The sequence below is a fragment of the Mesoplodon mirus genome, assembly GCF_964341445.2.
Source record: "Mesoplodon mirus genome assembly, chromosome: 2".
Lineage (NCBI taxonomy): Eukaryota > Metazoa > Chordata > Mammalia > Artiodactyla > Ziphiidae > Mesoplodon > Mesoplodon mirus.
Genome location: NC_138977.1, coordinates 98,793,207 through 98,820,783, shown reverse-complemented (window position 1 = coordinate 98,820,783; position 27,577 = coordinate 98,793,207). Strand labels below are relative to the sequence as shown.

The 27,577-nt window shown below is 34.7% G+C and overlaps 1 protein-coding gene and 1 pseudogene across 23 annotated transcripts in view; one reads left to right on the top strand and one right to left on the bottom strand.

Moving 5' to 3' along the window:
* ADGRL3 (adhesion G protein-coupled receptor L3) overlaps positions 1 to 27,577 on the bottom strand; it is a 590,718-nt gene that overhangs the window by 392,487 nt on the left and 170,654 nt on the right. For all 22 annotated transcript variants that reach the window (XM_082611711.1, XM_082611707.1, XM_082611717.1 and 19 more), the window contains one exon: positions 15,334 to 15,443. In XM_082611711.1, coding sequence (XP_082467837.1) covers positions 15,334 to 15,443 — 110 coding nt within the window. The remainder of the gene's footprint in view (positions 1 to 15,333; positions 15,444 to 27,577) is intronic.
* LOC309795285 (GTP-binding nuclear protein Ran-like) lies at positions 8,722 to 9,548 on the top strand (annotated as a pseudogene). The gene has a single exon. The product of its transcript is annotated as a GTP-binding nuclear protein Ran-like (transcript).

Below are 27,577 nucleotides of genomic sequence, written 5' to 3'. Positions count from 1 at the left end.
TTCAAAGATAGATAAATACTAGTCCATGTCAGAATTTTAACTCTTAAAAACACACCCAGGTAGGCTCTCAAGAGCCTAAATTGGGAATGTGCAATATTATTTATAGCTTGGTATTCAGAATTTCATTATTTAGTGTTTTCAACAATAGGCTAAACACTCTATCCATATTGTATGAAAGACTAAAATAATAATACCAAACTTTTATCAAGCACTAATTACATGCCACAAACTATTTTAATTCTGTTTTGTGTATTGGTTATTTGAAGAGTCAAAATAATTTTGATGTAGTGCTTACATTGAAGAGGTAAAACAGATTTGTAAAGCATTAGATTGATTTGGATATTTCTGGTACACAATGAGACTCTTCGTCTCTATTATCCATCAATGAGGCAAAAAAGATCCTGGCTTTCCATTACTTAGGTAAAATAAAATGACCTTTGTAGGTTGGTCCCTATTAGCTCTGAATCTTGAGCACTTTTAGAAACAATGATAAATGGGATTTTTAGTGAACAGCTCCTCCATTGTTCAAGCTACTGCCTGATGATAAAGATAAGGTATTTCAACATTTTAGAAAATACCATCTGATACTCCCAAGGAGCAGCAGCTGGTGAGATTCAGTCAAGTAATATAACTCATCATAAACTCTTGAATTTTGTATTAGAGACAGTGTTAATCACAAATGTAGGCCATCATTGATAAATGACAGAAGGATTGCCAGTCCTAAAGACAAAGAATAGCTTGTTTTTCACTTTACACTTATCACTCATTCTTAAAAAGAATAACACATGCCATCTGTTGCAGGGCCGTCATTCATAATTTATGAGATCTGAGCTTGATACTTGAAAACATTTAATATGAGTATTACTGAGTACATGATAACGTAGAATCAGGAATTCTTAGAGCTTTGCCTTGATAATCTCCCCAATAATATTCTTTTACTAGGCAAGCATTTTTCTTGAAGTTAAGCCTTGTTGAGTCTGGGTAGATAGCTCGATAAGTAACAGATCAGGATAAAACCAAAATATGGCCATAAGAACAATTTCTGTTAGATTCTGATACACACAAGTAGCCAGCTACCAGTTCTATTGGTGCTTGAGCAATCAGAATGAATACAGAAGAAAAAAAAAAAAGAAAAAAGAAAGCATTGTTGTAGAAATAAATGCATTTTATTTCCAACAAATTTGAATAAGATCTTCCTTCTGAGCCTTTCCTGTTATCTTCATAAACTTAACAGCAAAGAGTTCTCCAAGTATAAGAAGAATAGGGGAGAGAGCAAGTCAAGGAAAATCACATTAAAGGAAATCCTGTATTCTGCCTTTGGAGAGATATGCATTATTCTATTTTCTCCATAAGTACAGTAGCTGGGTTTTTTGTTTGTTTGTTTGTTTTTGACTGCAGACGGTTTTTAGCAACTATGAAATCTCAATGTAACTGAGTACTGAACTTATTTCAAACTGCTTTAAAAACTAAAACAAGAAAGGATTTGCCACAGAAATTTGGATACGTATCTGACAAAGGCTTCCAAAAGTAAATAGTTAGTTTATAGTGAACATAAAAGCAAATTGCACACCCCAAAAATGTTCACTTATTGGCTTTCTGCAGGCAATTTTGAAATAAATTTATGAGAAACTCCATGAGGCTTGAAATCTAGCTGTATGCACAGAAAAGACTGTTCTTTCATAATATTGAGAAAGTTGGGTTTTTTGATAACTCAATATGCTATTGTATGTATGTAATTGTATTAATTACAGGCTATATTGAAGGCAAACAAAGATAAAATAATCCAGTAGTCACATGAGGGTCATTTTGAATTTTGAAATCTTCCTGGATGAATGTGAATTAAAATGAGGAACTGAATTAGAATGACAAATATCAACTAAAGGGGATATATTTGAATCTCTTATATTTTTGAGAGTATGCCTTAATCACTGCTTCTGTCTCTAGGCTATAGAAACCTATTCTGAAATTTAAAGAAACAGAGTAGAATGATGGATTGACAACTCAACTTACAATTAGGTATCAATGAGTTATAACTATATAATCATTAACTATTTCACTTATTCTGAGTCTTAGGTTGTTAACCTACAAAAAAACCCTAACAGATAGGTTTAGATTGCTTTATGATTAAATTCCACTGTTATCACCTAGATCCAGTATGTGAAAACTCATACAATAAAGGCTGAACCAATATTTGTTGAATGAAATAAATGAACATGGCCAGGCTCCACCTGGAGTTATTTGAGGACATTGACACCTCTTTATCTATTGTTATTTATGGGGAGAAATTGGTCTGGAGGTAAATAATCTAGTACTAAAAGCTAACACCAGTAAGAAAAGTGTGAAACTAAAAGACGCAATGCTCAAACTCCATAGCAAGCTTGGGTGTGATTCATGCAATTTCTAGGACCAGGGCTTCCCTGGTGGCGCAGAGGTTGAGAGTCTGCCTGCTGATGCAGGGGACACGGGTTTGTGCCCCGGTCCGGGAGGATACCACATGCCGCAGAGTGGCTGGGCCCGTGAGCCATGGCCACTGGGCCTGCGTGTCCGGAGCCTGTGCTCTGCAATGGGAGAGGCTGCAGCAGTGAGAGGCCCGCGTACCACAAAAAAAAAAAAAAAAAAAAAAAAAAAAAAAAAAAAAAAAAAAATTCTAGCACCAACAGGTTGAGTCTGAAGGGGATGCAGAGCAGGAAATACGTGATAAAAGAACCCACAGAGACAACTGAGCTGAGGGTAAATTCAGAAAATCTGCTTGCTTGATGTGTCTTAGTATCACTTTTAGGTTAAAGAGACCAACCCCATAAAAGAGAACTGGTTCAAGAACTAAATCAGATGACAGATGCCTGTGTAAATAGCTCTGAGAAAGACTCAAAATCCAGAGGTGATCTGAAATAAAAAATGAGGAGCTAAGACAAAAGTCTTGTCTGTGAAATTATACCAATAGTCAAGAGCAATAGAGAAGGCTATAACTCTATGATGCCTGGGGCTCCCTGAGATAAGTTAACAGCATAACGTAATTCTAAGCCCCAGTACATGATAGTATTGATTGTCAAAAAACTTCAGAAATGGATGAGATGCCAGAGCCATATTAATTTTAATAGCTATGATATACTGAGAATTTCTAACATGGCCATCACCGTACAACCTTTTTACATATATTTGATTTTAATTTTCATAGACACTGTGTGAATTGATAATCATCCTTATTTTCTATGTGAAGAGACTCATTCACAGAGAAGTAAGACAACTTCACTAGAAAACAGCTATTAATTAGCAAAATCAGAACATAAATTCTAAGGCTTTTACTCTTAACCACTATGTTATGCTCTTGTGCTTGAGAGAACTGATAAGGCAAAAATAGGGAAAATGTGATAGGACCTGCCACCTGCCTAAGTAATAATTAGAAATATATCATTGCCATGAAGAATACCTGAAAACAGTCACTTCTTTTGTCTCCATATCACGTACTATTCTATTCTGCATTGGTTTCTGTTTTAATTGAAGTAGAAAGCAGCACAGAGGGGAGTAAATATATTTATAAAATATATTAATAAAAACTAAGCTGTAAGGCCAGACACCATCAAACTCTTAGAGGAAAACACAGGCAGAACACTCTATGACATAAATCACAGCAAGATCCTTTTTGACCCACCTCCTAGAGAAATGGAAATAAAAACAAAAATAAATAAATGGGACCTAATGAAACTTAAAAGCTTTTGCACAGCAAAGGAAACCATAAACAAGATGAAAAGACAACCCTCAGAATGGGAGAAAATATTTGCAAATGAAGCAACTGACAAAGGATTAATCTCCAAAACATACAAGCAACTCATGCAGCTCAATATCAAAAAAACAAACAACCCAATCCAAAAATGGGCAGAAGACTTAAATAGGCATTTCTCCAAAGAAGATATACAGACTGCCAACAAACACATGAAAGGATGCTCAACATCATTAATCATTAGAGAAATGCAAATCAAAACTACAATGAGGTAAAACCACTCACCAGTCAGAATGGCCATCATCAAAAAATCTACAAACAATAAATGCTGGAGAGGGTGCGGAGCAAAGGGAACCCTCTTGCACTGTTGGTGGGAATGTAAATTGATACAGCCACTAGGGAGAATAGTATGGAAGTTCCTTAAACAACTAAAAATAGAACTACCAAACGACCCAGCAATCCCACTACTGGGCACATACCCTGAGAAAACCATAATTCAAAAACAGACATGTACCAAAACGTTCATTGCAGCTCTATTTACAATAGCCAGGACACTGAAGCAAACTAAGTGTCAATCAACAGATGAATGGATAAAGAAGATGTGGCACATATATACAATGGAATATTACTCAGCCATTAAAAGGAATGAAACTGAGTTATTTGTAGTGAGGTGGATAGGCCTAGAGACTGTTATACAGAGTGAAGTAAGTCAGAAAGAGAAAAACAAATACCGTATGCTAACACATATATATGGAATCCAAAAAAAGAAAAAAGAAAATGGTCAGAAGAACCTAGGAGCAAGACGGGAATAAAGATGCAGACCTACTAGAAAATGGACTTGAGGATACGGGGAGGGGGAAGGGTAAGCTCGGACAAAGTGACAGAGTGGCATGGACATATATACAGTACCAAACGTAAAGTAGATAGATAGTGGGAAGCAGCTGCATAGCACAGGGAGATCAGCTCGGTGCTTTGTGACCACCTAGATGGTTGGGATAGGGAGGGCGGGAGGGAGGGAGATGCAAGAGAGAAGAGATATGGGAACATATGTATATGTATAACTGATTCACTTTGTTATAAAGCAGAAACTGACACACCATTGTAAAGCAATTATACTCTAATAAAGATGTTAAAAATTTAAAAAACAAAACAAAAAGTAATCAATATTAGTTCCTTCCCTGTCTGATTCTATGTTGATATGATTACTCTAAGGATTAAAGAATAATGAGAAGATTATGGTTTCCTGGAAGTTAGAAAACAGTCATATTTATACTATGGGGGCATGTAGACATTGTACAATGTTTTAAAAAACAAGTACATTTTCATTAAGGGCTGATAAAACTAAATTAAATTAGTACATATAGAGTATGTACATATAGAGTACAATAGAGTATTCTGGATGATCTAGGGAACATTTATGTCCTTGCTCTTTCCAGCTTCTTAGAGGATACCTGCAATCCTTGGCTAGTGGCTCCTTCCTCCATCTTCAATGTTCATCACTCTAATCTCTGCTTCTGTTGTCATAGCTCCTGTTTCGAACATTAACCTCTTGCCTCCTTTTTATAAGGATATTTATGATTAGATTGGGTCTCCATGGATAACCCAGGATAATCTCCCCAACTCAAGATCCTTAATTCAATCAAATCTGCAAAGTCTCTTTGCCATTTATAATAACATATTATGGATTTCTTTGAGGGACCATTATTGAATCTACCATGTAAGTATTTAATTGTGTAAAAGAATTTGGGTTTTATAGCAGGATTTTGAAAATTTTTAAGCAATTTAAAAATTTGACAACATTCACAGGAATTGTGATCTCCTACCATTTGAGAAATTCCTCAAAAAGAAAACAAAAACATTAAAGTTTATGTAGATTTTTCCCTTTACTAACTAATCATTTTAACAAAGTACTATTATGTTAAAATTGAAAAATTTGAATGAAGTACTTTCCAAGCAAATTGATTCCTTCTTTTCTAGTTTCATAAGATTAGTGATTAGAATACAAGAAAATTAACAATGCTCTTTCATAGTACTTCAGTTAATTTTATAAGAATTTAGAAAAATTTTATCTGGAAAATTAACTCTTTAGATCTCATACATCAAGCTTGCTATAAATCTTTTTAGCAATAAACACTTCGGGAAAAAAAAAAAAACACCTCACCTTCACGTTTTCACTACTTCTCTTCCCATACATATGCAGTATATTTTAAAAACAAAATGTTATATTCCATGTCTCTTTAAACCTCACATTTATGCTATTCAATTTGAGGATCTTATAAACATTTATTTGAATTAAGTTTAAGTGCATTAGTTCTATAATCTTACTATTTCAAATAAAGCAAGTGAGCATGGGTAAACTATTCCCCCAACTTTATTTATGTCTGTAATAATATTTTACTTCGAAATCAAATATTTTCCTAACTTTGCCAATCCAATTAATTTTTAATACTCTCAATTCATCTTGTTTCCTTACAATTAGCATCATGTGTACACTTACATATTATTAATCAACTATAAATATATCTATTTATTCTTTCTAGCTGTTGATGCCATTTGATATTTGGTTTATTTGATATAAGTTTACCTTTATGTTATTGTAGAATGTAATATTTTCAAAAATATATATTTTAAAGGAAATATCACTTTATTAAGGTTCATTCTGCAAACATATTTTGATTCTTAATAAATCCTAGAAACTTGAAAGAAATTGCTGCTTCATTATTAATGGTATTGATAGTACTAATTACTGGTTGGTACGTCTCCAAGTCACTCTCCCCCATGTTGACTGCAATCACACTGACTTTCCATCAGGTATTAGGATAGGCCAACCTCTTCCCAACCTCATGCTTTTTGGAGCTAATGATCTCTCTGCTTTGAAAGCTCTTTCCCAGGCTCTTTGCCTGACTGTCTCATTCGCATTCTTCAGATTTCAAATACCCTCTCTTGAGAGCAGTCTTTTATCACACTTATATAAGTTAGCCTTTTTATTGTTTTCTATTGTACAACTGTGTTTATTTTCTTCTTGCATTTTATCATTTATGATTATATGTATTGGTTCATGTGTTTATTATTTGCCTTGTCCATGGGACCACCAGATCCATAAGGCCGAACTCTACTTTTACCCAGCACTTAACACACTTATTAACCCATAATATGTACTGATAAACTTCTATTGGTAGAATTATTTTTGGTGCAAGAACTTAATACTATATATTTTGAAAATAAAAAAAAATATAGTAACTATTTAGAGTGCTTTTACACCTATTAGCATTGATTAGTTACAAACTCTAGAACAAGAGTTGCAAATTTAAGTATATTCAGAAGCCAGGAGATATTTTAAAAGAGTATAATGAACCAGGTACAATAAAATAAGTAATGGAAATTACAGGAAATATCAAAGAACAGACCCTATTTAAAAGGTGCAGCACCTACTCAGCTCTAGTCTATTGTTGCCCAAGGGAATACAGGTCCAGTGTTTCTCCAGACTTCAGGTTAAATCTGAGTTTTAGGGATTTGGGAGAACTAAGGAAGCCCTCTTCAGGCTGAATCTGGTCCAGGACCACTAACCCGTAGCCCTTGCTCAAAAGTCTACTGAGGGATCTGATTCTTTCTAATTATATATAGGCTCTTTGCCAGCCCCATTCTCATTCCTTGGAAACAACTGAATTTCATGCAGTCCTGATGTCCTAGCCTAGATCATTACAGGACTTAGATCAGATGGACCATTTTTGTAACTGATTCATCCAAATGCAGAGTACTTAAGAGACTGTCCACTAACTCTTGCTCTCTAGATCACTGGATCTTATTTTTTCAGACCTGTTTTTCACCTTTCTTCTTTTGATTCTTGAACTATTACTTTGTATTTCCCACCCTCCCTCCCTCCACAAAAGGCTTCATTTTTCAACTTAAATTAGTCAAAATTGGTTTTTGCAGATTTGCAAACAAGTATTTCTTATTAATATATTAGTTAATTACATTAAAAATAATTTATTATCTTTATGCTCCACACTGTGATGGGTATTAGGGCTCAGAAGAATCCCAGCATACACGTAACTCATGATTTCTACCCTGCCCATCTATGGGTTCATCTCCTGTCACTCTTGTGTTTTGTTTTTCATGCAAACACCAAACTATTTTGGTTTTATCTTCACGATAACAGTTACTTATCTTACATTGTCCCATCTGCCAAAAATGATTGCCCTTCTCATTAAAGTCTATTCATTCTTTAAGATTCAGCTCAAGAGTCATCTCCTCTAGAAAACCTTCCCTGAAGATATACACCCCCACACACCCCCTACAAACATCAGCCGCTATGGGATGGGCATGTCTTCTAGGTGCACTGTTAACATGAAGTGCTCAGTTGCTTTGCTGAACTAGGAAGAGTAACTTTGGGGAACTTGAGCCTCATTTGGCTAAATTCCTCTATGGCAGAATTTTTATCCTAGCATTCTACCTAGTGTTTAGCATAGTGCCTGGTCTGCAACAGACGTTGTGTGATGAAAGGAAGATAAAAGAGGGAGGTCTTGAAAGCAAATGATATAATCTAGTTGAGAATAAGTTCCATAAACATATGAAGCAGCTAGACAAGAATAGGAGAGAATTTAGGGTGATAACTTCTAAGAAAGTATATAGTCCACCTACGCTTCCTGTTTTCCAAACTTATAATAGCAATTTTTATGAATATTTCATATTTGGGACATACAATAGAAGTTTAAATTAACTATTAAGTAATTACTGATTCACTTGCAAAAGTTTTATGAATTATATGTTAGGTTCAAGATACTGTCAAGTAGAAACTATTTAAGAAAGAAACTGGCCCCTGGCCCTGGCCTCTGCGCCGAGCGGGCCTCCGCGCCGAGCAGGACTCTGCTCCGTCCGGTCTGCGCTTGGAGCAGGCGTGAGCCAGGCCCTGGGGAAGGGGGGAACAGGGGCCGGGGGTAGCAGCGCCCCAGATGCCGTCGCCATGGTGCACCCTCGCAGCCCCCGCCTGCATTAACATCACGATGGCTGCCCAAGGAGAACCCCAACTTCAGTTCAAACTTACATTGGGGATGGTGGTACTGGTAAAACTACATTCGTGAAACGTCATCTGACTGGTGAATTTGAGTAGAAGTATGTAGCTACCTTGGGTGTTGAGGTCCATCCCCTTGTGTTCCATACCAACAGAGGACCTATTAAGTTCAATGTATGGGATACAGCTGGTCAGGAGAAACTTGGTGGACTGAGAGATGGCTATTATATCCAAGCTCAGGGTGCCATTATAATGTTTGATGTAACATCGAGAGTTACTTACAAGAACGTGCCTAACTGGCATACAGATCTGGTACCAGTGTGTGAGAACATCCCCATCGTGTTGTGTGGCAACAAAGTGGATATTAAGGAGGGAAAGGTTAAGTCAAAGTCAATTGTCTTCCACCGAAAGAAGAATCTTCAGTACTATGACATTTCTGCCAAAAGTAACTACAACTTTGAAAAGCTCTTCCTCTGGCTTGCTAGAAAACTGATGGGAGACCTTAACTTGGAGTTCATTGCCATGCCTGCTCTCGCCCTGCCAGAGGTGATCATGGGCCCAGAGTTGGCAGCGCAGTAAGAGCACGATCTAGAGGTTGCTCAGACAACTGCCCTCCCGGATGAAGATGATGACCTGTGAGAAAGTGAAGCTGGAGCCCAGCGTCAGAAGTCTAGTTTTATAGGCAACTGTCCTGTGATATCAGTGGTGCAGAGTGTTTGCCACTTTATTATATAGCTAAGCAGAACATGTGCTTAATCTTTGGGATGCTGAAGGAGATGAGTGGGTTTCGGAGTGAATGCAGCAGTTAAAAAAAAAAAACCTTCATTTTTTTGGACCTGCATATTTAGGTGTTTTGGAACACAGCTGTTTCCTCCTTGAGTTCCAAATATAAGACTGCTACAGTCACATCACAATATTCAGTGGTGGAATCTTGTTTGTTACTGTCATTCCCATTCCTTTTTGTTTAGAATCAGAATAAAATTGTATTTCAAATATATTAAAAAAAAAAAGAAAAGAAAAAAAAAGAAAGAAACTTTGGTGGGAAGAAAAAGGAGAAAGAAATGAAGAATTTTATTGTTCTTGTTATAAGTATCATTCTAAAAAAGAGAATTTAGATAACTGACATTCCTCTTATAAAGGGACAATACTTGATACATTATATGGAGGCACACAGAAGAATAATATGAAAAACAAATTGGTTGCTAGGAGCATTCTAGCATTCTTGAGGAATACAATTACAACATCAAACAATTTGGAAAAACTAAAATTCATATAATCTGTATTTTTTACCATAGATCTTCCCTTTGAATTAATAAGGTCTTGTGTGTAGACAAGAGTTTCTTTTGTTTATCATTTTCTCAATGAACATAATGATTTTAGAGGATTAAATTTTGACCATATTTCCTTTTTTTCTTTCAATCATTCAATACACCTTTATTGAATGTCTCCTATGTATTGGAAACTGGAAAAGGTACTGAGGCATTGGGAATCAATTTATATCTTGACATTCTGTGATATTTTTAAAATTTAACATATGGGTTAATTTCAGCATGAGTTTTAAAATATGTAATTATTTATTTACATAATAGGATCCAAAGTGTGAACATATTAAAATATGCACTCAGTTGAATATTAGTTGCAAAATGTAGTTATTTATAATTAAATATTTAAAGGCTTTTATTCATTTTAAATGCTGAAAGTACTTTTTTCTTTTAGTAAAAAAAGACAAAATAAGATTATATAATTAATTGTAAATATTAATTTCCAACATTACTTGTTTTGCACGTCTTTCCATAAAGACAATCACATACATAACTTCAGATGGCTAATATGAATGGTGAGAAAGTCTGTAAGTGCTATAAAATAAGATTGGTTTAACCAAACACTCATTTCTAGTGGCTCTCCAATTGTGTGCTTCCCCCATCTATTTCGAAGAAAATCTACCAGCAGAGAAGATTACTAGAATAAGTAATATGTACTTTGTACTTTTAAAAAGAAGAAACAAAGAACTGAAGAGAAATGCTGGACTGTGAGAGAAGACAAACACTTTTTGAGTGTAATGTGTGTGAAACTCTATGCCTTGGAAAAAAGACAAATTATCAGCAGGATATAAAGTAAAGCTAAAGTAAAGATTTTTTGCTCAGAAATACTCTATGTAGGTGGTTAGTTGTTTTACTGTTTTCTCTCTAACACCAGTCATTCCCGTAAACTGGCTAAATGAAGGAAGCTCTACTTAAAGATGCCACAATTTCCATCCCAAATCAGGCTAGAAGTGATGGGGTGGGGTGAGAAGAAGGAAGCTGCGAAAAGAAAACTGTGGCATTGGTAAATGCTGAGGTTTAACCTCTTGAATATTTGGGTCATCTCCTGGGGAGGAAATATCACGAAGGAGGAAAATCAAACTTCAAAAGAAAAGGCAAAGGCTATAAAAGTCATACTGGAACTAAGGTGTCACAGGAACAGAGAAAAGTATTGATTCAACTGTCCCCAAAACAGGGTATCTGTTGAACCCAAACAAGAAATTACAGACAGTAGAAATAAAACATTAAATATAACTTTAGTGATTTTGAAAAAAAACTGTGTACAAGACACTCAAAAACCTGAGTATAAAACAAATTCAGTAGCCTCACTAAATTGTTTAAACTTCCTAATTTTCCTTATTTTATTTCCTACTGTCATCTTTTCAAAACAAGCCACACCATTTGGTTGATTTAGGTTAAAGTCCTCTTAAAAATTCCAGTGTTCATTTATACACCGATTTACTGACTCCTAAAACTCTGCAAAAATTATTGCAAGCTTATCTTAGATGTTTTTAATTTTCCTTCTTCTGTGTGATACAATAAACTTTGTTGAATTTTTCTATATTACCTCTTATATACTTATATATCATTAATATTGATATGTTTTTCTATATATTTTTGTTTTTCTATATTTCTATATTTTCTTTCTATATTTTCCATGAAAAAGTATCACCTTAAAAATCAATATTACCATAGAAACATATACACACAGAGCATATATAAAAAAAGAAAATATCAATGATATTTTTCCACATATCAATATTAAGAAAACATTCATAACAAAGTATATCACCATATACACGGCAGTTTGTCATCTTAAATTCAAAATGAAAATGGATATTATTAAATTATATAACAAACAGAACCTAAGAGTATTTGTTGTTTGGTTGTTTATTCAGTTGTTCAGTTTTCAAATATTAATATTGAAACCTAAATATGAAGTCTGTCTGCTACTAATACAATAGGGTCTTTTAACAAGCATATTAATTAAGTACAAGGATTTTCTCCTATAATACAGGTAATTTAAACAACATTTTAAGTTACTACTTAGATAAGAGCCTCATTCTAAATTGTCGGTGGTATTTTTATAGCACAAATTAGTCTTTGTCATAAAGCTTCATTAGGTGTTTGGGAAAATAAAATTTGCAGTGATTCAGCTGTTTTAAGAAAAGAATACAAACCTCTTAAAAGTAAGTAGCAAAAGAAAGAAGAAAAAGGGTCCAGGACCTTGAAGCATTTGCTTTCACTATGTACCATTACTGTACCGATGAAAGGTAAATATTGAACACCATTGAATAACTCTTGAAAATATAAAGGGTAAAATCTAGGGAGAGAACTATAGCTGTGTCCTTAAAAACAGATATTACAGACAAACTCAACTCTTGGCTCTGCCATTTCCTAGCTATTCTACATTTTACATGAAACATTTTACGTATCCTATTGAGTATGTTTCCTCTTCAGTAAAGTGCTGACACTCATACCTAACAGGGAGGAGAGTGTGAGAATTAAATAAAATAATGTATGTAAACATATAAGCCATGTAGTAAATGTTAATAAATGAAAGCTATTTTAATAAGTGAATATTTTCAGCAATGGAAAAATCAGTGGTTTTTTTTATGCTGGACAAAAGAAAAAGAGCTTATTATTAACTAAATCAGAACTTGTAGTAGTCCACCCCTTATCCACAGGGAGTACATTCTAAGACCCACAGTGGATTCCTGAAACTGCAGATAGCACCAAACCCTGTATATACTGTTTTTCTTCCTATACATACATATCTATGATAAAGTTTAATTTATAAATTAGGCACAGTAAGAAAATATCCAAATATCCAAATTTCCAGCACGACTCCTCTTGCGTTTTGGGCCATTAAAATATGGGTTACTTGAACACAAGCACTGTGACAGCTGAATTGTTACAGATAACTGACTAACAAGTGGGTAGCATATATAGTGGATACACTAAACAGGGGGATGATTCATGTCTCGAGTAGGATGGCATATTTCATCATGCTACTCAGAATGGCACATGATTTAAAACTTATTAATTATTTCTGGAAAGTTCCATTTAATATTTTCAGACTGAGGTTGACCATGGATAACTGAAACCAAGGAAAGTGAAATCACGGATAACAGGGGACTACTGTACTATAGATGAGGGAAAGTCTATAAGGTGAGATCCAGAAAATTTTAATAGCTTACCTGGGACTAAAGGATCCAGAATTTTTGTTAAGTAACCAGGATTCCTGATATCTGGCCATTTTTCTACTAAACCAGCCTACCTTTCAAATGAGTCACTATAGTTTATTTTATGGTTTTTACTTTCTTTTGGATTATTTTCTTTTAAGTTCATATTAAATTTTCTAAATGAGTTTCCAGGTACGCATCACACTTTTAACTGAAACATACTGAAGATAATTTAAACAAACGCAATTATACTATATCATATAAATTAAACTGTGTATAAACTGGAAAGTGGTTGCACCTGTGTTTATAATTCTTATTTAATGAAACAATCAGTTAAATATTTTAATATATGAACATACTTCTAAGGCAATCAGTACATTTTAGGATTATGAGAAACCTGAAAATATAGGATATTCAGGAATCAAATTGCCCCTCTAAAAATTTATAAGAGAGAGGAAATCTGTGGTAAACCACAATCCTTTTATACAAAAGTGTATGAGCAAGTTCTTATCTATATTGAAATGATTTAAGAAGATGATTTTTCAGAATGAGTTTGGCAGAGGAATTTGGAGTAGTTATCCTTAAAGGAATTCTGAAGAAATACAGAAAACTGAAGAAACAGCTGTGAAATTCTTTAAATTTTAAAAATTGTGAAAAAAATATTTGACAAAACTTCAGCTTTCATGTTGCAATAATATGATTGTAAGTTTCTTAAAACTGTCTTTAAAAATGAGGCATACCATATTTAATATTTTTTAAATGCCTTTGGAAATAGCTATTCTACATATTTCACAAGATCTTATTAGGCAACCTAAGTATAACTGTCACAGTTCTAAAGTGGACTACAAATTTTATTTCTTTAAAGTATCACTAATGAACAATAAATGGTCATTTGGCTTTATATTTTTATAGAGAGGTTCCTGGAGATAACAATATAAGAAGCATAACCACAATTGAGATTTCAATAAAACCTACACACTTATTCTTTTTCACATCAAAAAAAGTAAGCTTATAAAACTTCCCTAGATAAACTTTCTCTATTCACTCACACTGCAAATAAAGGAACAATGAAATTTTCTCTTGATTGCTTTCATTATTACTTTTAAATTTCAATTCATTTCTTGCTGGCCAAATTTCTCTATTGTTATTGGAGTACACACACTTACAGCTCATGAGCAATGTGCTGCTTTTTAAATAAACATCAAGGAGGCAAAACTACCTCTTGACACAGTAAACTTGCTGACCCCCAGATGCTTTGTTTTTTCTGAGATGTCAAGGGACGTTGGAACCTGGGATTTGTTTATGATCCCAGGAGTTTTCTACCACTGGGATGAGCTGCATATGTAATATGAAAATACAGGATTTCCTGAGTGATCTTCACTAAGGTATCCCATGAATAATTAACTAGTCAGATCAAAAATATTTCTTTTGAGATGATGATTCTACCTTTGGATAAAAAAGGCAAAAAAAATGGGTCATTTTTGATTGTTTGATTTTTCATTATTCCTGAAAAAAAAGAAAAGTTGTTGGTATATATCATTTCTGACATAAAGGTTGCAAAGACGCAGTTCTTGAGACTGTAAAAGATACATTCGCTGAAGAGTGTTTTAGTCCATGTAATCCTTGTATTTTCTTTCCAATCTGCTCCCTCTGGGTGAATATATTTCTACTTCTCAATATCTTGGCAGCACAGGAAGCTTAGATATAATTGCTCCTATCAAATTCTAGATTTATCATTTTCTATACTACTATATATACAAGTATATTATTCACTTTCATTTCTGTTTGCTTGGACCTGGAGGGATATAGTACTGACATACCACTCTTTCATCCTTTTTCTAAATATTTTATATTCTTGCATTAAGAAAAGGGTTTTAGAATAGATACTGATATACAGAAATATATAGTCAAAATTAAATGCTGCAGGATCATGCAGGCAACACCTAATTCTTCCAAGGGTGGGGAGAATGTAAGACCCTGAAAAATTAAAATTAGCCAGTTTTTTAATATAATTTATGTGATTATTTTTATGTTTTCATAGAGACTATGTTGTCAATGCATGCAAAACAAAGCTTAATAGCTTTCCTTTTTACAAGAAAAGTACAGGAATATACTTACTGTAAGGGACACATTCATACTGCACTTCAAGGTATTTATAGGTTCCCGGACATGGGTCTGGAAAAACATCGGGACCTGCCACCACTGCACACTGGGTTCTGTTATTGCACCTGAAGTCAAAAGAGAAGAAAAGAAAAGAATAATAAGTTTCTACATAGTTAAATCATTATTAACACCAATACCAATTTTATTTTAGTTCCTAATTACACGATTTAAATAAGGTTTTGGTCAATTTAGGGTTTCAGACTTGTTAAGGAAATACCTATAGTATACCTAAAAAAACCCTAGACATTAAAAAATTCATTGTTTATTCATATTAACTAATTTAATATTTGATTGAACACAGCATGATTTTGAGGTAGCAGTTAAATACTGCTTAAGCAACATTAACTGGCCCATAGGATATTCCCAATGTGAAGACAGGACGATTTGGTAGGAAAAACTCACTCTCTTATAAAAAAATAATTAAGAAAATAGAACCACAGAGCTTTAACTAGGCAGTAGTAAAATAAATTCACTGATTATCATATTATTTACTTTATAGGCAATGAACATATGGTGTTGAAATGCTTTTAGCCAAACCTAAAAAATAAAAACAGTAAAAATATTAAAATATATCTAAAATTTTAATTTATATAAATTAATATAATAATAAACTAATCCCATAAGTAAAACCATTTTTAAGAATGGGAGTCGGGGGAAGATGGCGGAAGAGTAAGACACGGAGATCACCTTGCTCCCCACAGATACACCAGAAATACATCTACACGAGGAACAACTCCTACAGAACACCTACTGAAGGCTGGCAGAAGACCTCAGACCTCCCAAAAGGCAAGAAACTCCCCACGTACCCGGGTAAGGCAAAAGAAAAAAGAAACAACAGAGACAAAGAATAGGGACGGTACGTGCACCAGTGGGGGGGGAGCCATGAGGAGGAAAGGTTTCTACACACTAGGAAGCCCCTTCGCAGGCAGAGACTGTGGGTGGCACAGGGGGGAAGCTTCAGAGCGGCGGAGGAGAGCACAGCAACAGGGGTGCGGAGGGCAAAGACGGAAGATTCCCTTCCAGAGGATTGGTGCCAACCGGCACTCACCAGCCCGAGAGGCTTGTCTGCTCACCCGCCGGGGCGGGCGGGTCTGGGAGCTGAGGCTCGGGCTTCGGTCGGAGTGCAGGGAGAGGACTGGGGTTGGCGGCGTGAACACAGCCTGAAGGGGTTAATGCACCACGGGTAGCCGGGAGGGAGTCCGGGGAAAGGTCTGGACCTGCCGAAGAGTCAAGAGACTTTTTCTTCCCTCTTTGTTTCCTGGTGCGCAAGGAGAGGGGATTAAGAGAGCTGCTTAAAGGAGCTCCAGAGACGGGCACAAGCCGCGGCTATCAGCGCGGACCCCAGAGACGGGCATGAGACATTAAGGCTGCTGCTGCCGCCACCAAGAAGCCTGTGTGCGAGCACAGGTCACTATCCACACCTCCCTTCAGGAGAGCCTGTGCAGCCCGCCACTGCCAGGGTCCCGAGATCCAGGAACAACTTCCCTGGAACAACGCACGGTGCGCCTCACGCTGGTGCAACGTCATGCTGGCCTCTCCCGCCGCACGCTCACCCTGCAACGTGCCCCTCCCTCCCCCGGGCCTGAGTGAGCCAGAGCCCCCGAATCAGCGACTCCTTTAACCCTATCCTGTCTGAGCTAAGAACAGATACCCTCCGGCGACCTACACGCAGAGGCGGGGCCAAATACAAAGCTGAGCCCTGGGAGCTGTGCAAACAAAGAAGAGAAAGAGAAATCTCTCCCAGCAGCTCAGGAGCAGCGAATTAAAGCTACACAATCAACTTGATGTACCCTGCATCTGTGGAATACCTGAATAGACAACAAATCATCCCAAATTGAGGAGGTGGACTTTGAAAGCAAGATTTATTATTTTGAAACCATTTCCTCTTTTTGTGAGTGCGTATGTGTATGCTTCTGTGTGAGATTTTGTCTGTATAGCTTTGCTTTCAACATTTGTCCCAGGGTTCTATCCGTCTGGGTTTTATTTTTTTAATTTTTTTCTTAATAATTATTTTTAATTTTAATAACTTTATTTTTTTTCTTTTGTCCCCTTTCTTTCTTTCTTTCTTTTTCTTTCTTTCTTTCTTTCTTTCTTTCTTTCTACTTTTTCTCCCTTTTATTCTGAGCCGTGTGGAAAAAAGGCTCTTGGTGCTGCAGCCAGGAGTCAGTGCTGTGCCTCTGAGGTGAGAGAGCCAACTTCAGGACACTGGTCCACAAGAGACTTCCCATCTCCATGTAATATCAAATGGCAAATATCTCCCAGGGATCTCCATCTCAACACCAACACGCAGCTTCACTCAACGATCAGCAAGCTACAGTGCTGGACACCCTATGACAAACAACTAGCAAGACAGGAACACAACCCCACCCATTAGCAGAGAGGCTGCCTAAATCATAATAAGTCCACAGACATCCCAAAACACACAACCAGATGTGGACCTTCCCAGCAGAAAGACAAGATCCAGCCTCATCCACCAGAACACAGGCACTAGTCCCCTCCACCAGGAAGCCTACACAACCCACTGAACCAACTTTAGCCACTGGGGACAGACACCAAAAACAACGGGAACTATGAACCTGCAGCCTGTAAAAAGGAGACCCCAAACACACTAAGATAAGCAAAATGAGAAGACAGAAAACCACACAGCAGATGAAGGAGCAAGATAAAAACCCACCAGACCTAACAAACAAAGAGGAAATAGGCAGTCTACCTCAAAAAGAATTCAGAATAATGATAGTAAAGATGATCCAAAATCTTAGAAATAGAATAGAGAAAATGCAAGAAACAGTTAACAAGGACCTAGAAGAACTAAAGATGAAACAAGAAATGATGAACAACACAATAAATGAAATTAAAAATACTCTAGAAGGGATCAATAGCAGAATAACTGAGGCAGAAGAACGGATAAGTGACCTGGAAGATAAAAGAGTGGAAATAACTACTGCAGAGCAGAACAAAGAAAAAAGAATGAAAAGAACTGAGGACAATATCAGAGACCTCTGGGACAACATTAAACGTACCAACATTCAAATCATAGGGGTTTCAGAAGAAGAAGAGAAAAAGAAAGGGACTGAGAAAATATTTGAAGAGATTATAGTTGAAAACTTCCTTAATATGGGAAAGGAAATAGTTAATCAAGTCCAGGAAGCACGGAGTCCCATACAGGGTAAATCCAAGGAGAAACACGCCAAGACACATATTAATGAAACTGTCAAAAATTAAATACAAACAAAACATATTAAAAGCAGCAAGGGAAAAATAACACACAAGGGAATCCCCATAAGGTTAACAGCTGATCGTTCAGCAGAAACTCTGCAAGCCAGAAGGGACTGGCAGAACAGATTTAAAGTGATGAAGGAGAAAAACCTACAACCAAGATTACTCTACCCAGCAATGGTCTCATTCAGATTTGATGGAGAAATTAAAAGCTTTACAGACAAGCAAAAGCTGAGAGAGTTCAGCACCACCAAACCAGCTATATAACAAATGCTAAAGGAACTTCTCTAGGCAAGAAACACAACAGAAGGAAAATACCTACAATAACGAACCCAAAACAATTAAGAAAATGGGAATAGGAACATACATATTGATAATTACCTTAAATGTAAATGGATTAAATGCTCCCACCAAAAGACACAGACTGGCTGAATGGATACAAAAACAAGACCCATATATATGCTGTCTACAAGAGACCCACTTCAGACCTAGAGATACATACAGACTGAAAGTGAGGGGATGGAAAAAGATATTCTATGCAAATGGAAACCAAAAGAAATCTGGAGTAGCAATTATCATATCAGACAAAATAGACTTTAAAATGAAGACTACAACAAGACACAAAGAAGGACACTACATAATGATCAAGAGATCGATCCTAGAAGAAGATAGAACAATTGTAAATATTTATGCACCCAACATAGGAGCACCTCAATACATAAGGCAAATACTAACAGCCATAAAAGGGGAAATCGACAGTCACACATTCATAGTAGGGGACTTTAGCACCCCACTTTCACCAATGGACAGATCATCCAGAATGAAAATAAATAAGGAAACACAAGCTTTAAATGATACATTAAACAAGATAGACTTAATTGATATTTATAGGACATTCCATCCAAAAACAACAGAATACACATTTTTCTCAAGTGCTCATGGAACATTCTCCAGGATAGATCATATCTTGGGTCACAAATCAAGCCTTGGTAAATTTAAGAAAATTGAAATTGTATCAAGTATCTTTTCCGACCACATGCTATGAGACTAGATATCAATTACAGGAAAAGATCTGTAAAAAATACAAACACATGGAGGCTAAAGAATACACTACTTAATAACAAAGTGATCACTGAAGAAATCAAAGAGGAAATCAAAAAATACCTAGAAACAAATGACAATGGAGACAGGATGACCCAAAACCTATGGGATGCAGCAAAAGCAGTTCTAAGAGGGAAGTTTATAGCAATACAATCCTACCTTAAGAAACAGGAAACATCTCGAATAAACAACCTAACCTTGCACCTAAAGCAATTAGAGAAAGAAGAAGAAGAACAACAAAAAAAAAAAAACCCAAAGTTAGCAGAAGGAAAGAAATCATAAAAATCAGATCAGAAATAAATGAAAAAGAAATGAAGGAAACGATAGCAAAGATCAATACAAGTAAAAGCTGGTTCTTTGAGAAGATAAACAAATTTGATAAACCATTAGCCAGACTCATCAAGAAAAAAAGGGAGAAAACTCAAATCAATAGAATTAGAAATGAAAAAGGAGAAGTAACAACTGACACTGCAGAAATACAAAAGATCATGAGAGATTACTACAAGCAACTCTATGCCAATAAAATGGACAACCTGGAAGAAATGGACAAATTCTTAGAAATGCACAACCTGCCAAGACTGAATCAGGAAGAAATAGAAAATATGAACAGACCAATCCCAAGCACTGAAATTGAAACTGTGATAAAAAATCTTCCAACAAACAAAAGCCCAAATGGCTTCACAGGTGAATTCTATCAAACATTTAGAGAAGAGCTAACACCTATCCTTCTCAAACTCTTCCAAAGGAAGATCAACACAGGGAGATCAACTCCGTGCTTTGTGACCACCGAGAGTGGTGGTATAGGGAAGGTGGGAGGGAGGGAGATGCAAGAGGAAAGAGATATGGGGACATGTGTATATGTATAACTGATTCACTTTGTTATAAAGCAGAAACTAACACACCATTGTAAAGAAATTATAGTCCAATAAAGATGTAAAAAAAAAAAAAAGAAGAAAATAAAAATGGACTCCTGTTCCTCATGTACAGCCAAATAACGACACTAACCTTACAGATTTCTATTCACAAATGCCAATATCCTATACTTTAAAATAACTTTAAACCTCCAAAGAGAATAATCAGACATCACTATTGAAACAGAAACACAAACTAAGCATATTTTTTGGCAATTGGGCTAAACAGATCTGGGTTAGCTGATTCACTCATGGGTAAATAAATATACATATAATGAAATTGATTCCTACTCTGAAAAAGACACTCAAGGTCAGAGTGGCCTCATTACAGTAAATTTTACTCGGAAACTTTCTAGACCCAATAGAGTTCCTCCCTTCCTTCCTTCCTCCCTTCCTCTCCCTCCCTCTCTTCCTTCCTTCCTTCCTTTCCTTCCCTTCTTTCTTTCCTTCCTTTCTTAAAAAGATGCTTCCTTTTTTGATATGACGAATACGTCTGAATCCTTGCTAGGCTACTAGTTGGATAAAGAGCATTTAGGGCAGAACTCATTTTGATTTAGAGTGAAAATTTTTTGAGTTTACTCAAGGCTATCATTTGCCAGGCTTACTGAGGATTTTATTTAGTCCCTAAATTAAAATTGATTCATTAGTAAATGTCTTAAACTGAAAAATACATTTCGTGTTACCAGTGAAAGATTAATAAAAGTCAATATTCCATTCTCATCAGTCAGTTTAGCATAACAGCTAATCCTGAGGGTTAACATGTTCTAAAGTTCTCTTGTGTAGATTTAGTGTCTAAAGATGATTATCAGACAATTGTATAATAACATTAATGTAAATGTGGCTGTCCTCAACATGCATTACAAATAGGTAGTGCAAATATTTTAGTGTACTGACACTTTTTAAAAATAGTGGTACTTTCCTGTTACATAGAAAACCCTTTAGAGGAAGCTGTCTCAAGTTAAAAGACATGTTTTTGCAGTTAAAGCAATACAGTTTTCACAACACGCCTTGAAAAAATAAACTCATAAATCTATCTCAGGATTTTATACAATGAGCAGCTGTATAAACTCAGTTATATCCATAATTGTTACAGAAACAATCAGCTATTATCAGAAATGTAGTCAAAGTAGAAATAATGAAAAATGAAAGTATACATGATAAAATTTGATGATATTTAAATATTCTGTAAATATAATATTATTGCTGATCTCAAATAATTAAATTATAATGTTTAAAATAAATATATATATATATATATACATATTATATATATTATGTTTCTTCTCTTGGTCTACTGTTGATTTGCTGCCTACTATCATCCTTTTTTTCTAATTACTGCAGCTCTTATAATAATAAAATTAATTTACAATCTGTGTGTATTCTTATAATTTTCAGAAGTAAATGGGCAATTACAAATCTTTTATTATTTAAACAACCAATGTTTGATATCAACAAACCAAATTACTAGTCATTTTTGAGTAGGGCATAAAGGTTAAAATTTACAATTATGGAAGTGTTTGTTTCACAGAAAATTGTCTTGAATCAAAAGAATTTCACATGGTTATATATGTATAGATCAGATATTAAAATATAATATGGACATTAGACACATCCATCCATCCATCTAGTTATCTACACATGTGAACTGATCATTTGCATATTATATACTATTTAATTTACAAAAATACTAATTATTTATGTATATGTAAAAAAACTGAAATAAGCGACATTTGTTATGAACATTAGACACTGTAATGAGTCCCAAATATCTTACTTAATGTTAACCAAAGAAGAATCAAGAAAGCCTTCTACCTGATGCGATAGTGTATGTGAAGAGGTATATAAACCAACACATTCTACACAAATAATATACTGCAGTCATTGTCATCATTGTTCTGTAGAAAACAATTCTTTACAGCATTTACTTTTCAAAATAATTTATATTCTATTATGATTTCTATACCAAATGCTTTTTATAAATTAAGATACTGAAAAATCAAAAGGTAGGTAACATCTGGAATATTATTTTTGTATAAGATATAATACTGATTGTTTAAAGACTAGCTACATTTCAAAAACAGGAGTTTAAGTCTTTCTTTCTTTTTTATGATTTCAGTCACTGTGAGTCAAAATTAAATTAACCTTAATATTAGATTAAAGATTATTGATCAATTTACACCAGTAAGAGTACTTTTATAATTATATCAAAGTCATCAAAAGTAAATTCATCCTAAATACTATTGATGATAAAAGGGAAATAAAATAATTGAATGTTCCAATATGCTTTACACTCAGATTTTTCTTTATATTTACTTTTAATTTAAATATAAAAAATGATTTTCAGTAACCCTGATATTAAAGATATTCTTAAAACCCATAGTAAAGGATGAGAAAAGACTACAATGATATGATCAAATGTATCCTAATCTACTAATAACCACAGAAAAAATTGCCATAATCTTATAAAAGCATTAAGGCTTCAACTTTTGATAAAAGTTTCAATATTTTTTCATCGGAAAATTTATGCAATAAAATTTTTCTACCCCAACAATAGACAATTTTCAAATAAAGTATTTGATTTAAAAAAAAAGCAGATGACAATAACAAATACCAGATAGAATTCTCAAAGGAATCTCTTGGAGTTTCAATTTTTACATATATAACATGGAGGTCAGTTATTTTACTACCTCACAGAGTTGACGTGCTTATAAAAATGCATTAAAAATTTGTAAAGTATCACATAAATGCACACGGTATACTATTTGTTGCTGTAACTATCCACATTGTTATCATTATTAACATCAGTCATTTGCTTTGGGATGGATTAATAACACTTCATTCCATATAGACTGAGTCTTTTGAGAGAAACCTACAACATAGAAGAAGTGACACACAGACAAGCACATAGATGCTTTGGATTGAGAGTAGAAACAGGAAAAAACAGATTCATGTTTTTTTTAAAAAAAGAAAGTCAAATAAATTAGTTGTATGCAAAGTACATTATCCAGTATACCATAAATTTGAAATTTATACTAATGTTTTAAACTTATCAAACATGTTCACATATATCCTACTTGTCACTTCTTTTTGAGATGAATGTTACTAGTACCAATTTCACAGAGGAGGGAATAGGTATGATGATGTTGAATAACTTTTCAGACTCTCAGTAATCAAATAATAGTCACTGGACTCCAGAACAGTGACCTGAAAACCACTATCCTATTGTCTCCTGAGTGTGTGAGTCATACATCTCATGGTCACTATGGGAAACTAATTTAATTCACTCTTTTTTTTTTTTTTTTGGCGGTATGCGGGCCTCTCACTGCTGTGGCCTCTCCCGTTGCGGAGCACAGGCTCCGGGCGTGCAGGCTCAGTGGCCTTGGCTCACGGACCCAGCCGCTCCGTGGCATGTGGGATCTTCCCGGACCGGGGTACGAACCCGTGTCCTCTGCATCGGCAGGTGGACTCTCAACCACTGCGCCACCAGGGAAGCCCTAATTGACTCGTATATGTTGTCAGCAGTACTATGATGATCCGATGAGGTAAAGATCAGCTGTGAAATATCTAACTGGCCCAGGATTCATTCAGTTGTGGTGTGAATCAGGCATTCCAAGGAAGCTCTGAATTTAAATTAACAATACAAAACCAAGCCCTCTCAGTTCAAATTGGAATGCAGCAATCAGAAAGATCAATCTCTGAACATAAGGTGGAAGGAGTAATAAGATAAATGAGTATTTCTTTATATATAGACTATTCCAAAAGAAAAAAGGAAACACAAAAACATGCCATTTTCACTCAACCCACATTCAAAGCTCCATCTTAAGTATATTTGCCATCTATTGATAAAGTTTATTTAATAAATATTATGTAATATGTTGAATGCTATTGGTTATTAGCACTAATTTTAAAGTAGTATTGCTTAACTTAAAAAGAAGTCTTATGATGACTGCCAGGGAAGATAAACATAATTACAGGATTAGAAATTAGATACAGAATTATTTGATGCTAACTTATTCATTCCAATATGATTCATAGCAGTATAACAACAAAATTGGTTAAGAACGATAATGAAAAAGTCACCTCTGGGGCAAAGAAGTTCCTTTATTTGCCACAACGTACTGTAGCATATAATAAAAATGATATTGCTAGGTTTATACACATATCATCTATTCAGTAAGTTCTTATTATATATAAAATAAATGAACCAACCTCTTTTCTGCTAAATTTAGGAAAGTGATGTTTGTTTTAACGTCCATACCTAGATAAAAAGTAGCAGCCCATTTTCTCCCGTTTAGTTACAACAAATTTATAGATGAAGCATATAAAATGAATCTTAAGTATAACTATGTTTTAAAACATTCCCACATAAGAGACATATAAGGATTGTATTGGTTGGTTCCATAGCTCTAGTAATCTAATATGGTACAATTAAAATAATTTAAATAAAATATTGTTGTATTTCTCTACTAGGAGGGTAATTCATAGGGCTCTCCCTTAAAAAATCCAATTACATATTCTTATTATGCTCTTAAATCAGTGTGTACAAAAAAGCCAATCCTACGAATGCTCAGAAACGTCTCTATTAATGCTTCATATATAAAACTCCATTTAAAATAATTCGAATAACAAGTATGATGGCATAAAAAAACATACTTTGTGGGTGTCTCTTTGTTAGCAAAATTAGTCATATGAATTTATATTAGTATTTATCAAATGACTGATGAAGAAATACATACACTGTGTATACTCAAGTAATTCACAGCATCTAAAATATGGCAAATCAGTGTCTAAATCATATAAGAATAAGGCATTATGTTCCAAGAGAAAAATGTTTTAAAGATAACTATTCATGCAAAACCCAAGGTACTACCATCATGACACATTAGTATTTAAAATCTAAAAATGTTTCTCAAGATTGCTGTGACTATTCGGGGTCTTTTGTGTCTCCATACAAATTTTAAGATATTTTGTTCTGGTTCTGTGAAAAATGCCATTGGTAATTTGATAGGGATTGCATTGAATCTGTAGATTTCCTTGGGTAGTATAGTCATTTTGACAATATGGATTCTTCCAATCCAAGAACATGGTATCTCTTTCCATCTGTTTGTGTCATCTTTAATTTCTTTCATCAGCGTCTTACAGTTTTCAGAGTATAGGTTTTTGTCACATTAGGTGGGTTTATTCCTAGGTATTTTATTCTTTTAGATGAGATTGTGTTTCTTGAATTTTTCTTTCGGATCTTTCATTGTTAGTGTATAGAAATGCAACAGATTTCTGCGTATTAATTTTGTAACCTGCAACTTTACCAAATTCATTGATGAGCTCTAGTAGTTTTCTGGTAGCATCTTTAGGATTTTCTATGTGCAGTATCATGTCATCTGTATACAGTGACGGTTTAACTTCTTCTTTTCCAATGTGGATTCCTTTTATTTATTTTCCTTCTCTGACTGGCGTAGCTTATTCAACAAAATATTTTCTGAACAAAATATTCAACAAAACTATGTTGAATAAAAGTGGCAAGAGTGGACATCCTTGTCTTGTTCCTGATCTTAGAGGAAGTACTTTCAGCTTTTCACCACTGAGTATGATGTTAGCTGTAGGTTTGTCGTATATGGCCTTTACTATGTTGAGGTATGTTCTCTCTATGCCCACTTTCTGGAGAGTTTTTATCATAAATAGGTGTTGATTTTTGTCAAAAGCTTTTTCTGCATCTATTGAGATGATCATATTGTTTTTATTCTTCAATTTGTTGATGTGGGGTATCACACTGATTGATACTGAAAAATCCCTGCATCACACTGATTGATACTGAAAAATCCCTGCATCCCTAGGATAAATCACACTTGATCATGGTGTATGATCCTTTTAATGCATTATTCGATTTGGTTTGCTGGTATTTTGTTGAGGATTTTTGTGTCTATGTTCATCAGTGATATTGGCCTGTAATTTTCTTTTTTTTTTTTTTGGTATCTTTGTCTGGTTTTGGTCTGAGGGTGGCCTCATAGAATGTGTTGGGAAGTGTTCCTTCCTCTGCAATTTTCCTGGAACAGTTTCAGAAGGATAGGTGTTAGCTCTTCTCTAAATGTTTGATAGAATTTGCCTGTGAAGCCATCTGGTCCTTTAAGTAATCAGGGTAACTAGGAGTTTTTAATTCTCAGGATGGAATGTAGCAATATAAAAAACCCCCATAAATTCATATGTTAATATCAAGAGTATTTTGCTCAATGTCCATAAACAGAACAGAACAACTCTCTTTTCCTCAAGACAATACTTTCCCTATGTGCCACTGCCTGTCGCTCTGAGACCTGCAAATACGTCATTCATTTTGGATTTGCCTGGGAAGAATAAGGCAAATTTCTCATGGTAGAATATGAATATGAATATATATATATATATATATATATATATATATATATATATATATAATAAAGGAATCATGTAGATCTCAACTAGTAAGAGAACTAAATGGTCAGAAAGAACGTAATCAATCATCATCATAAATATTAAAAATATTCTCTAATTCTTATATTGTATATCAACACCTAGCATCCACACAGGAATTTGCCAATGTTGTCCACATACATTTTAAGTGGCAAGTTAAGAAGGGTAACAGAAGTTATAAGGCCCTTGTTTGCTGTTTTTATTTTTGAGAACATTGATTCTAAATCATAAACTAAAAATATAGTAAGATCTTACAGAACACATCGTGACAATGTATTTAAACCAAGTTCTATGATTCACAAGGTGATTCTTTAGCCTCAAGTCTTTCATTTTCTATATTCTTTTATATTTCATTTCACAAACATTCTTTACATTAGAAAAATGTGATGTGACACAAGCAAGTGAAAACATGACCAAAATGATGAGTGGGGAGAACCATAGAAACTAGGATACTATGTTAGTTTTCTTATTGCTTCTGGAACAAATGATCACAAACTTAGTGGCTTAAAACAATGCAAATCTATTCTCTT